General features: G+C 59.5%; 1 protein-coding gene across 3 annotated transcripts in view; it reads left to right on the forward strand.

Annotated features, from left to right (window-relative positions):
• Window positions 1-1910, forward strand: part of LOC111145946 (protein phosphatase 2 phosphatase activator) — a 29123-nt gene extending 27213 nt beyond the window's left edge. For all 3 annotated transcript variants that reach the window (XM_022501263.1, XM_022501266.1, XM_022501265.1), the window contains one exon: window positions 435-1910. In XM_022501263.1, the coding sequence (XP_022356971.1) occupies window positions 435-512 (78 nt within the window). In that variant the 3' untranslated portion in view covers window positions 513-1910. The remainder of the gene's footprint in view (window positions 1-434) is intronic.
• The last annotated feature ends 10364 nt before the right edge of the window (window positions 1911-12274 follow it).

Here is a 12274-nt window from a genome sequence, read left to right on the forward strand (position 1 = left end):
CACCTCTCCTCCAGGAACAGGACCTGGGCTAGGGGGCTCCCTTATGGCCTGGAAGGTTCGTCTCTGGTCCTGCCCTCCCCCATATCCCCCCCCCCCCCGATGAGGTTGGGCTGCCCTCTCTTTCCTTTCCTTTCTCCCTCTCCCTCACTCACTCATTATTTGGTGGGTCTGATTGTCATGGAGTGGGGGGGGGGGCAGGCTTTGGATAGGAGAGGGTGGTCAGAAGCAGGTAGGAAGCCTTGCCTTTCCCTGAAGGCCTGAGAGCTCCCCTTGGATGGCCCCCTTGCTGGGCTCTGGGTGGATGCTTTCAGGGTACCATGCTGCTCTGAGGCTCCAGAGTTGTGCCCGGGTCCCTTGGAAGCCCGAGAGGCTGAGTGGGCCCCTGATGGGTGCAGTGTCGTCCTCACCTCTGTTCTCCCCTCTCCCCTTCACAGTGCCTGGAGAAGTTTCCTGTGATCCAACACTTCAAGTTCGGGAGCCTGCTGCCCATCCATCCAGTCACCTCATGCTAGGGGTGGAGCAGCCAGAGCCACCCGGGCCACCGTTCCTGTGCCTGCCCTTCCCTGCCCCAGCTCCAGTCATTCCCTGACCCCTCCCCCTGTTTCTGTTTGCTGAGAGGCTGTTTGCTGGGGTGGGCGGTGAGCGCGGGGTTGAGGGAGGCTCAAGGCATAAGGGTGTAGGACCCAAAGTGAAGGGAGAAGTGACCAAAGTGGGGCCCGTTTTCCCATGGCGGGGGGCGGGGTGTGCTCGGGCCCCAGTCCTGCGCTTGGCCTTCCTCTCCTCCTTTCCCGTCCGGTCCGGCTCAAGACCCGGGCTGGTCTGCACCACTGGGAGGGGAAAGGGGTTGCGGTTTGCTTTCCTTTCCCAGGTCCTGTTGCCTTCTTAGGGGTTGGAGGGGTTGCTTCCCGGGGGGTGGGTCTGTTTCTGAAGCCATGTTTGGGTGGGCGTCTGGGGGTTCTGAAGGCTGCAGGCTGAGGCTGGTGGCCAGCCTGGGGTGGGCTCAGGGACCGAAGAGCATCGGCCCCTGGGCCTGCTGGTGCCTGTGTCCAGCGCCTCATCCTGGCTTCTCTCTTCTTTGCCCTTTGGCTCTGCTGGGTTTTTTGGCCATAACCACTCCTGCCGCCCTCTACCGGGGTGGCCTCTGGAAGCTGCCCTTCGGGTAGGCACTGGGTACAGGGCCTGCTCACTGGCTGACCCGGTGAGGCCTGCCTTTCCAAAGTTTCTCAGGCTGGGAGGGGGTGGCCGAGACAGGGAGGGGCTGGGGCCCACTGGGCCTGTGGGGAACCTGGATTCCTCATGACTCTTAGCTTCTGCTTTCTCCTCCCTGCTGCTTCTCCAGGGCCCTTTGGCCCTGTTTCCCTGCCCTTCAGGGCAGTGGGTCAGGGGCTCCTGGAGCACTCAGCAGCAACCCCCCACCCTCCCCTCTCCCTGCACTTCACCGACTGGCTCTCCAGGACAAGGCAGCCATGCCCCCCTTCCCCAAGCCCAGGTTTGGCTCTGGGTTGGCAGGGCCTGGGCTGGGTGAGGGGTTGCTGGCATGCCAGGTCCTGAGTTTTTTCTAGGCTCTTGGGCGAGCCTCTTGCAGGCCCTCTCCGTCTCAAGCCCAGGCCTGCCTTTCTCCACTACCCCCACCCTCTCTCCGGGTCCACATCCCTTTGGGAAGGAGGAGCTCCCAAGAAGCACAATTCAGGGGCTTGACCCTCACATCTGGGCCGATGGCCTGGGCAGAGGCCAGGACGGGAACCACTAGAGTCACGGAAATCGTTTTCCTAGGAGAGGCCCAGTGCTGGCCTCCCTCCCAGGGTCCAGACCACCGCCTTCCTGGCTCCTCTTGCCCTGTCCTCCTTGTGCCCCTCCAGTCCCATGCGCCTTCATTGCTGTTTGGATTAAAGCCTCTGTTTTGCACCTGTCACCTGTGTGAGGTGTGTCTTTTCATGCCACCTGTTTATTCCTTCTGCACGTGCCTGTTTGTCTCCCTGTCAGGTCCCCTTCCCGCAGGCCCTGGTGTCTGGGGCTTGGCCGGCTCAGCGGCATCTGGGCCGAGCCTTCCCAGGGCAGCCAGTGAACATGCAGCCGTCGCCCAAGCAGGCTCTGGCGGGTCCTGGCTGTCCCCACCCCCAGCTGGATGTAAGTTACAGAATCTTTCTGAGCCTTGGCTTCCTCATCTGCACAGTGGGGACCGTCACCAGGTGCCGGCCAGGAGTGAGTGAAGGATGTGAGGTCCTCAGCCCAGGGCCTGGCTCGGAGCAGACGCCTATGGTCACCCCGGCCCTTCTAGAAGGCAGCCCTTCTGGACTCGAGGCTTGATGGGAGAGCCTTTGGACCCGACTTTGCTGCGAGCCACGCTGCTGTGGTGTGTGGAGTGCACTTTCTGTATTGTCCTCCCCCAACCCTTCTGTCCCTATCGTGCCGGAGTTGGGAGTTGGGGGGGGCCGTCGTACCTGAGGCGGACACACACCTGTTCGTGGGCTTGTGTCTGTAGGTGAGTGGTCCCCAACTTCCCCCAACTCGGAGGATGAGCCCTTGGCCCTTCTCTTGGCCTTGGAGGCCTTGCCGACCTGGTGGCGGGGAGCCCTACCTCAAGCCAGCTCCCCCCCGCCCCCGAGCCAACTTCAGGCCCGCTGTGTCACTTATCAGCTGGGAGACCCTAATTGGGAAGCCAGGCTTCCTAGTCAGGAAAGTGGGCGTAACGCTACTCCGGCCATGGACTGTGAGGACCCAGTCATTTCACAGATGGCCGGTGGCTGCGTGTTCCTCATTTTCTTGCGGAAGACCGCCATCAGCCCCCAAGTATGGGAATGTGAGGTAGTAGTGGGTATTAGGAAGGAAATAACCAGTGGTTAATCGAGACCAGGGCAGGCAGGGTTGGCTTGAGCCACAGGGTTGGGAAAGTGCATCCTGGAGAGACCTGCTGGGTGGGGGGCGGTGGGGGGGTGGGCAGCTGGAAGCTGGGGTTGGGGGGTCGGGAGGCAGGGTCCTCACAGGTCCTTACTGCCAGGTTTGGGGTTTAGTCTCCAAGTATGCTCTGGGGGGCTGCTGGAGGCTTTGGCCAGTGAGAAGGGCCTGAAGTATGTGGGGGCAAGAGGAGGTGTGGGGATGGTGGCCGGTTAGGGTTCAATGTGCAGGTGGTGAGAGGGGGTCCCGTTTCGGCCGTGTTTAGAGCGATCACCAACGGGAAGGCAGGTGCGAGAGGGAATAGAGAAGCCCCGAGCAGCCCCGATTCTTGGCTTATGCAGCCCAATTAATGCCAGGTGCTGAGGGGGGGCGGGCGTGGAGGAGGGGTTTGCTGTTGGGGGCCCTGGGGGGTGCCTGTTAGCGTCTAAGAGGAGGAGTGGGGTAGGCATCTGGGTCTGCTGATCTCGAGCCAAGGGCGGGGCGGGGCTGTCGGACTAGGGAGTGATCAGCAAGCGGCAGGTCTTGGGGGTCACCGAGGCAGGAGGAGGGCATAAAGGCAAGAGGAGGGCTGGCTGGTTCTGGGCAGACCAGTAGGGGAGCGGGGCCAGAGCACCCTCAGGTCAGAGCCCTGGGCGCGTGGCTAAGAGGACGGAACCAGCCTTGGGTCTTTGTGCCTTGCTGAGGGCTGCTTGGGCAGGGTGGGTGGCAAGGTGGCAGAGGGCTGGGGAGGGAGTGCGAATCACACGTGGAGGTGGACGTACTTCCCGCGTCCTCATGAGGCCCCACGAGGGGCTCACAGGAGCGGGTCTCTGGTCCAAGCCCACCTGTCTGGGGGGAGGACCGCAGAGCCAAGGGCACTCTAGCACAACCCCTCACGTCCCTCTTCCAGAGCTCTGCTGGAAAGGGAGCAGAGATGGGCAGAGTGGGTAGGGGGCTTGAGGTCAGGGAAGGCTCAAAGGGGGTGATGATCGTTGTGTTTGCAGGCCCTGTCCATTGTGTGCTGAAGAGGGGAGGCTGACGGCAGCGAGGCCTTGGAAAGATGCCAGGCTGCTTGTCCCTTCTTAGTGGAGGGAAGGTGGACCCTCGCAACGACTCGTGCCTCCTGCCTTGTTCTGGATTTCCTTCTGTCCCCAACTGTCTGTGGGGAGGGGCAGGCAGGAGATGGGGGCTTGTGGGGGACAGTTGGACCCCGAGCCCACAGGCAAGGGCTTCAGAGCAGGCTGGCAAGCTGGCCAGGGCCCGGACGATGGGATGGGCGGAGGATGAGTTGTGCTCGGCGGAGGAGGGCTGTGTTGCTGTCACTCCCTGGGGCTCCCTGGGCTCTAAGGCAAGCCGAGTGTGGGGCTGGCCCCCAGCTCTGGAGGAGGGAGCGTCGGCTGCCCACCATCCTGGACCAGAGAGGCCCCAGAGAGCAAGTGGAGCCCTGCACCTGTGTTCCTGGCTCAGGGGGCGCTGAGGTTGTGCTCACGGGTGTGGTGGTGGGCACAGAGAGGCCCTTCCTAGCAGAATCCCTGGCAGGACTGGGGTTGGAAGGAGAACAAAAGGGAGGGCCAGGCGCGTCCAAGACTTGCACCCAAGTCGGGCGACATGTTCTCCTTGCGTCTGACAAGCAGTAAGCACATGCTACATACACAGCATTTGCAGGTGTGTGGAGATAATAAAGGTGAGAATCCTACCTTTAAGCAACTTCCAGCCAGAGGCACCTGGCTGGCTCAGTGGATGGAGAACAAGACTCTTGATCTCAGGGTCGTGAGTTCGAGCCCCACGCTGTGCGCAGAGATGACTTTAAAAAATCCTAAAAATAAGAAAAGAAACTTCTAACCTAGTAGAAACAGGGATCTTGGACAAGCTGTGGGGGAAGCGGGATGATGGACTCTGGGCAGGGGCTCAGGGAAGGCTCTGGGGAGGAGGTGGCCTTTGAGCGGGGCCTGGAATGACAGGCAGACACAGAGGGCATTCTGGTGGGGGGGGCCTATTGTGAGCGGAGGTGTGGCGGTGTGGGTCACAGGAGACAGAGCTGGAAAAGCAGATGCGGGCTGGTCTGCAGAGAGCTCAGAGCCGAGACTCCCATAACACTACCCATCCCCTCGATGCAACACAACCTCACCGAATTGTGAGGTTTGTAATGCGAAATGTATGTGCTTCACATCTGTCTGGTCCGCTAGTCTGATTGGCGGCCAGAAGGCAGGGACCCACCTGGTGCTGTATCCCAGTGCCGGCCAGACTGGCACACAGCAGGCCCCACTAAACGTATCCGTGGCCAGGAAAGGTGTTTAACTGGTGCCTGTGTTGGGGGGGGGGGGGGGGGGGGGGGGTGAGAGAGAGAGAGAAAGACATCAAGACTGGGTTTTAGGACACTCTGACAGCTGTCTGGGTGCTGGGTCAGAAGCTGGGTACCAGCTATGGGGCTGGGCCTTAGCTGGGACTTGGCTGGGACTTGTGTTGAAGGCTCTGTGCAGGACAGAGAGAGAGCCCCAGGCTGGGCAGGGGGAGACTAAAGTAGGGTTTGGTGCTAAGGGAAGGGGCTGAGTTCTCAGTGACCCTGGGGACTGTCCCTCGGTGCCTGGGGTGGGGTGGCCAAGCTCAGCGGTGGCTGCTGAGGTGAGCTCCATTGGGTAGACGTTTGGACCTGGCTGGTGGTGAGGGAGGCTGGGCTGCTGAGGCCCAAGTCCTGGTGGACTGGGGGGGCCTGGGCTGCAGGGGCCTCCAGGAATCCCCCTTCCTGGGCTCTGCTGGGGCTTCAGCTCCCCTCCTTCCCTGTACCCTGGGTCCTAGCTGCACCGGCCTCCATTCCGTTCCCTGGACTCCCTGGACCACCCAACGGTAGGGTCTGGCCCTCTGCCCACGGGGAACCCCTGGTCATCCTTCAGAGCTCAGCTGAGGCCTCACTTCCTCTGCGAGTCCTCTCGTGGCCACCTGCCTGTTCCCTGCTCCGGCAGTCAGCACGCCCTGGCTATGGGGGCGACATGTACGGCAGTGGCCACCCCAGGATGCTTAGTGGGGGATGTCGGAGGCATGGCCACCCAACTGGAAGGTGGGGCGTGGTAAGGGACTGTTTGCAGATACAGCTTCTCTTTACTTGGGGTTCTGTGGTTGGGGCGGAGGCCCACCCCTTCCACTCAGCACCAGGGCCGAGGCAGAAGTGGGGTGGGCTGGGGAGAAGTGAGGGTGTGGTTAGAGTGACCAAGACAAAAAAAAAAAAAAAAGAGAGAGAGAGAGGAAAGCCCTGGGGAAGCTGAAGGCCACAGCAGCTGAGGCCCTGGAGTCCTCGTGGGGCCGGGGAGGCCTAGGTCGGCACTCAGCTGCCAGGCTGCTCCCAGGGGCTGACCTTGGCTCAGTCACTCGGCCAACATCCCCAGAGCCTTTTCTGCTCCAAGGCCTGCACCAGGTGCCTGGAGGCTACGGTGACAGGACGGACGGGGCCCTTCCTCCTGGAGCACGTTGTAGCACAACTTCTAATGCAAACTTCCCAATGCCCCGTGTGTCCAACAGTTGGGGATTCTGAGAAGCAGGACGACACAGTCGTACATAAACCATCAGAGGATGTGCTCATCCGTGTTTTCTTCTGGAAAGATGCTCAGGACTGGTTTGTTGCTGAGCAGGTAAAACCGCTCCGAGGACCATGCGGAAAGTAGAACTTTTTGTAAAACAGCAAAAATCTGCATTTTTGATCCATCCTTCTCTGTCCATCTACCTGGGCTGAGGGCTGCAACGCTGTTTCTTAGGTAGTGACGTGCTTCTCTCTGGGTGGCGGGGATCCTTCTTGCTTTTCCTGCTCCCCCAAAACAGTTAGGAAAATGCTAAACATTAGTGAACCACAAAAGAAAGAGAAAGTAATTGTGGGTAAGTTTTAACTTTGCCTGTTGGTTTTCATAGTTGGTTTTTAAATCTTTCTACAGTGCCCACATGTTATTTTGTAATAAGAAAAAAAAAAAAAAAAACTGATAGAAAAGGTTCTCCCCTAAAGAGCGCCGAGTCTGCTGTACCTCTGGCAGGGAGGCAGGAGGGGCCGAAGGGAGGAGAAGACCTACTCAAGATATGCGGGCAGGCTTCCTGGAGGAGGAGAGGTATTGGGCGGAGGACCAGTGATGAGGACTCCAGCGGGCTGGACTTGGCTGCTGTGTTCCCTGGTGGGCATCTGGGCATCCGCAGCCTACCCAGGCTGGTGGTGACCCCTGGGAGCCGGCCTCTGCTCTCAGGATCCCAGCAGACATGGGTCGGGTCCTGAATTCAACCCCAGGCTTGAGCTGCACTTTCCGCCTCCTACAGCCTGGAATGGGGGTGGCTGCGGATAAACCAGGGGAGGGACGGTTCCATTTCCCTCCATTTCCCTCATGCTTGTGATGCTGTGGCAGGTGGTTTCCCTCCTCAGCTCAGGGGCAGAGCTCCTGAGCAGAAGTCCCAGCTTCATCCACAACCCTCCTCCGAGCCGGGGGCACTGATGCTGGGGCAGCCCAGAACTGGGGCACAGAGATAGCATCCGCAGTGCCGGGACCGAAGTTGGCACTCCATGAGCAGAGAGAAGGCAGGAAGGGCATCCCTCTGCCCGGGCAGCCCGCCATGTCCCGGGTTTGGGTCGCTGTGCCCTTCCCCTGTCCACAGCCATTGCTCTGTGATGCTCAGTATCCTCTCCAGCTGGACCTTTGCGGACCTCTACATGTCCGCATCTTTTCCCCTTTTCCCTCCTGATATGCTTGGGACTAGGTGGGGGCTGTTCCAAAGGGACATCAAAAAGGCAGGCTGAGTGCAGATGCCCCCATCCCCAGATAACCAGAGTCCGGCCTCAGCTGGACCAGACTGCTCAGACCTCCATGTGGGGACTTTGGGGTTTGTCTTCTCTCTGGGCCGACCCTTCTAGAGTCTGCTCCCTCGGCTCTGCGAGGCGTGGGGAGTGGAGTGGTCGAGGTGTGTGTGGGCTCTACTTCCCACTGTGTGACCTTGAGCCGGTTCCTTAACCTATCTGAGCCTCAGTTTCCTTAGGTACTAAGTGGGGACAAATAAACATGGTCTAACCGGGGTGACCGCACCATACTTTGTAGGGGAAGCACTCATACCAGGCTTCGCCTGCATTCTCATTCTCTCTCTCTTTCTCTCTTGCATTTTCTCATGTAATCTTCACCAGCCACCAGGGGTGAGTACACAGGGACGGAGGCACAGTGGGGTAAGGACAGCTTTGGTGAGAGGGATGCCCACCCAGGCTATGGGGCCCCAACACAGACGTCCTCACTGCTGAGCTCAGGGATGGCCTTCGCTCCCTTGTGGAGGTTTTAGGACGACACATGAGAGCCTTTAGGGAACAAGGGGACTGAAGAGGACAGGGTCGGGGAGGCTTCTTTGGGAGTGGGACAAGGACCCCAAGTCACGAGAGCCCCTAGGAAGGCTGTGAGGTGTAGTCAGAGGGGCTCGCCCCAGTGCTGCCTGCTGACACCTGGGCCCAACCTCTAGCCCGACCAGAGGGGCCTGGTGAGTCCTCCAGGCATGTCCCTGGCCCCTATGTCCTCATCTGCCACTGCTGCTCTAGGCCCTAGAAACTGCCTGTAGCCTGTCCTTGGGGTGTTCCCAGGAGACCTTGGACCTGGTGCTTCCTGAGCCCAGCCTGTGTGTCTGACCTTAGGTGATGTGCTTAAAAGCATGTCTCCTTCGTCCTCACCATGGGCCAACTATGTCCCCATTCCACAGAGGAGGAAACAGGTCCTGGTGGGGGAAGTCACTGGCTGGACAGGGCGCTGCTGGTCTCTGTCCTGCTGCAGCTCCTGTGGCCTCTCCCTGGGGCCTTACCTGAAACCTCAGGGTGGCCCTGCCTGACTCGCTCAGTCTCCACGGAGGTGGCCCGAGGGCCCTCCTCCTCCCTCCACAGAGCCCGTCTCTCCAGGACGGGCCCCAGACCCTGGCCCCGTGGGAGAGGCACCTGCTTCCAGAGCCCCATTTCTCTCCGGGAGGCAGGGCCAGTCCCACAAAGACAAGGAAGAGGCAGGGTCACAAGGACCGTCGTGAGAGTTCTGGCCTGAGAAGATGGCATCCCTTTCCCATTGCGGAGAAGAGGAAACTGTGTGGGGAGGGGAGGCGAGGATGGCGCAAGGTCTCCAGCTCATCCCGTGAGTCAGGATGGAAACAGTTTGTCAGACGTGGCTCCTACGTCATCAGCCTGACGAGGCACTTCCCGCTGGGCAAGACAAAGCCTTCTCTGCTCCAGTGGAAACTGCTTATTGCCCCGTGGTGCTCCCGGTTGTCCTCCAAGTCCCAACAGAGCGGACAGCCTCTATCAGGCCCCAAATTCACGCATCAGCCTCTCCTCCATTCCCCAGATTCAACAGGCAGATAGGTCCCATTGGGTCCGTCTCCACCGTATAACCCTCATCTGTCCACTTCTCCCTTATTTGCACTGTGGCCGCCTCGACCTCAGCCAGTCAGCTCTTACCAGTGTGGCAGCCTCCTCTCTGGTCTCCTGACTCCACTCTGCCCTCCAAACCCCGGTACCACACTGAGCTGCTCAAAGGGACGTCCCCATCGTTGTCTCACTGCTGGCGGAGCAGTCCACCACGTCATCTGAGTCCTCCGATCCCTTGTACTCTCCCCTGCTTCCTGCCCTGCAGTCACACTGCTCTCTCCTGGTCCTCTCAGATGCCAAACTCACTCCTGCCCCAGGACCTTTGTACCTGCTGTTTTCTCTGCTTGGATTGCTTGGGTCTCATGGTGAGCAGAGGTTCTGTCTGGTTGTTCAGGGCTCTGTTCAGATGCTGCCACCTCCAAGGGGCCCTCCCTGCTTTCTCAGAGTTGCTGCTGAGGGAGCCTCCCCCAGGCCAGCTGTCCCCCAACCTGCCCTCTGTTGTACCTGCCTCTATGACACTCATCATGATCGGAATTTATTATCTATTGATTTGCTTACTTGGTTATCATCCCTTCTCTCAATAGAACATAAGCTTCGTTGGAGAGCAGGAAGCAGGTTTATGTGGTCACCACTGAAATCTCTAGGACCTGGAACATAAATGTCTCACGGTGGGCAGGGGCCCAATACCTGAATGAATGAATGAAGGAAGGAATAAGACTTCCTGTCCCTGGAGTTATCTTAGAAAAAGCTGGACAACAGGAGCGGGATGGAGCTCCAGGAGCCAGGCCGTCCGCCCCCCAGCTCCAGTGCGGGAGCCCTGGGGCCCCATGGAGAGCCAGCCTGGCAGGATGACTTCCAAGTGTCCTAGGCTCTGAGGTCTTGTGCTTCTGTGGTTCATTGTCAAACTCAGGTAGCACTGTCGAGGCAGACCGTGTGGACTTGGCCCTGGGTAGGCTGGATTTAAAGGACATTCCCCCCACCCCCCAACCAAGGGTAGAAAGGCAGAGCGGGAAGAGAGATGCCGAGCAGGAGCTGTCCTGCTTTTGATGACACAGAGATGCCCCCCGCCGACATAGCAGGGCAAGTGTCCATCCTGCTGCTGAAGCCCCCCCCCCGCCCCCTGGAAACAGCCAGTCCCCCTTGTTCTGAGGCCTTCCCCTGGTGTCTCCTCTGTTTTCCAGATGGGGGCCAGAGCTCATTCACAGCCGCCTTCCCCATGCCTGCCCAACCCATGCGAGGTGGGGTCATTCAGCCAACAGAAGTTTATTGAGCACCTACTGTGTGCCAGGCTCTGCTCTCTCCAGAAGCAGTGAGCCCGTGAACTCCCTGGTTGGTGGAGTTTACATCCTAGTGAGGAGGCAGAGGAGTGAGCAAAGGAGCGGAAGTGAAACATCCGCCAGCCACAAGGGCTATGAGAAGAACACCGGCGAGGGCGGTAGAGGGGGACAAGTCCAGAGGGGTAGTCAGGGCGTCACTGGGGCAGAGGGACCCAAGGGAGAGAGAGTTAGCCAGGAGAGGGCTGAGAGCAGAACACCCCGGCCCAGGCCACACACAGCAAGGGCCCAGCCCCTGGGGTGGGAAGATCCTGGAGATGCACGCGGGAGTCGGGAGCGCCCTGACTCGTGGAGACTGGGGGGCTGAGTGCAAGGGCAGCGAGGCTGGGGCAGGGGTGCCCCGCAGGCCAGAGGGGGCACTGTTCATCTACTCCCCGCGGGGCAGGAGGAGTGGCGTGGCCGGACTTCCTCTGGCTGGCTTATGGGATGCGATAGTGTGCCACTCCTTCCCGCCACGCCATCAGCGATGTCACGGAGCAGCCAGGGTGGCCGTATTTCCACAGCCCAGACGTTGGCCAGCGATGCACCAATGAACTCTGCCCCCTCCCCAGCCGGTTTGCAACCATCACACTCCCGGCCAGTTTGGAGTTGGGTGGTGCCGTGATCTGACTTCAAAGGTTTTGAAACGGAAGCGGGACAGTCGGAGGGCCAAAGGGAGGAGGGGGAGAGCAGCGAGCAGGTTAGCGCAGTTCTCTGGGCTCCAGGCACCGGGAGGAGAGGGAGAGGGCAGGTGGGAATCTCTTCTGAAGGACAGCTACTGGAGGTCAAGGGCGGGACTGGATGTGGGCTTATGGGAAAAGAAGTCCAGATGTTCTGGGGTTTGGGGCCAGAGCAACTCTCGTGTGGGTGTTCCATTGACTGGATAGGAAAGACCGGGGAAGCAGGGGCTGGGTTGAGACGGGAGCTCTGCGACACCCAGGACCCCAAGAAGAGAGGTCAAGTGGGGTTGGGACCCCTGAGCCACGTTCAGCATGGAGGTCCCAACTGGGGACAGAGATGTCAGGAGGGGTTGAGGGAACTACATGAGCCTGTCCAGGAGAAGGTGGCAGGAAAGGAGAAGGGAACAAAAGCCAGAGACCAGGACCTCCGTGGCATTTCATGGAATGGGAGAAGGACCCAGCAAAGAAGACTGGGGACATAAGAGCCAGGAGAGTGGAACCAAATTGCTCTCTGGCCCGCTGTTTTCTTTTCTTTTCTTTTTCTTTAAAAAAAACTTTTAAAAATTTACTTGACAGGCAGAGATCACAAGTAGGCAGAGAGGCAGGCAGAGAGAGAGGGGGAAGCAGACTCCCTGCTGAGCAGGGACCCCGATGTGGGGCTTGATCCCAGAACCCTGGGATCATGACCTGAGCCGAAGGCAGAGGCTTAACCCACTAAGCCACCCAGGCGCCCCTCTTTTTTTAAAAAAAGATTTTTTTTTAAAGTACTGTCTGCACCCATGTAGGGCTCAAACTCACAACCGCGTGCTCTACCAGTGACTGAGCCAACCAGGTGCCCCTGTTTTTTATTTTTTAAACTAAGCATGAGGAATGTGTAGAGGAAGGACATTGGGGGGTGGTGACCAGGCAGTCCCCGTTCCTCTGGGAAAAGAATCCCTCTTCCCCATGGCGAACCCACTGGAAAGGACTCAGGCGGGCTGGCCAACCCTCTAGTCTTAGGGAAGGACACATGCCCAGACCCCCGCAGTCGGAGGACCCCTGCCTCCTCGTCCTCTGTG

This window comes from Enhydra lutris, unplaced genomic scaffold (assembly GCF_002288905.1).
Source record: "Enhydra lutris kenyoni isolate GAN:26980312 unplaced genomic scaffold, ASM228890v2 scaffoldscaffold13, whole genome shotgun sequence".
In the NCBI taxonomy this organism is placed as follows: Eukaryota; Metazoa; Chordata; class Mammalia; order Carnivora; family Mustelidae; genus Enhydra; species Enhydra lutris.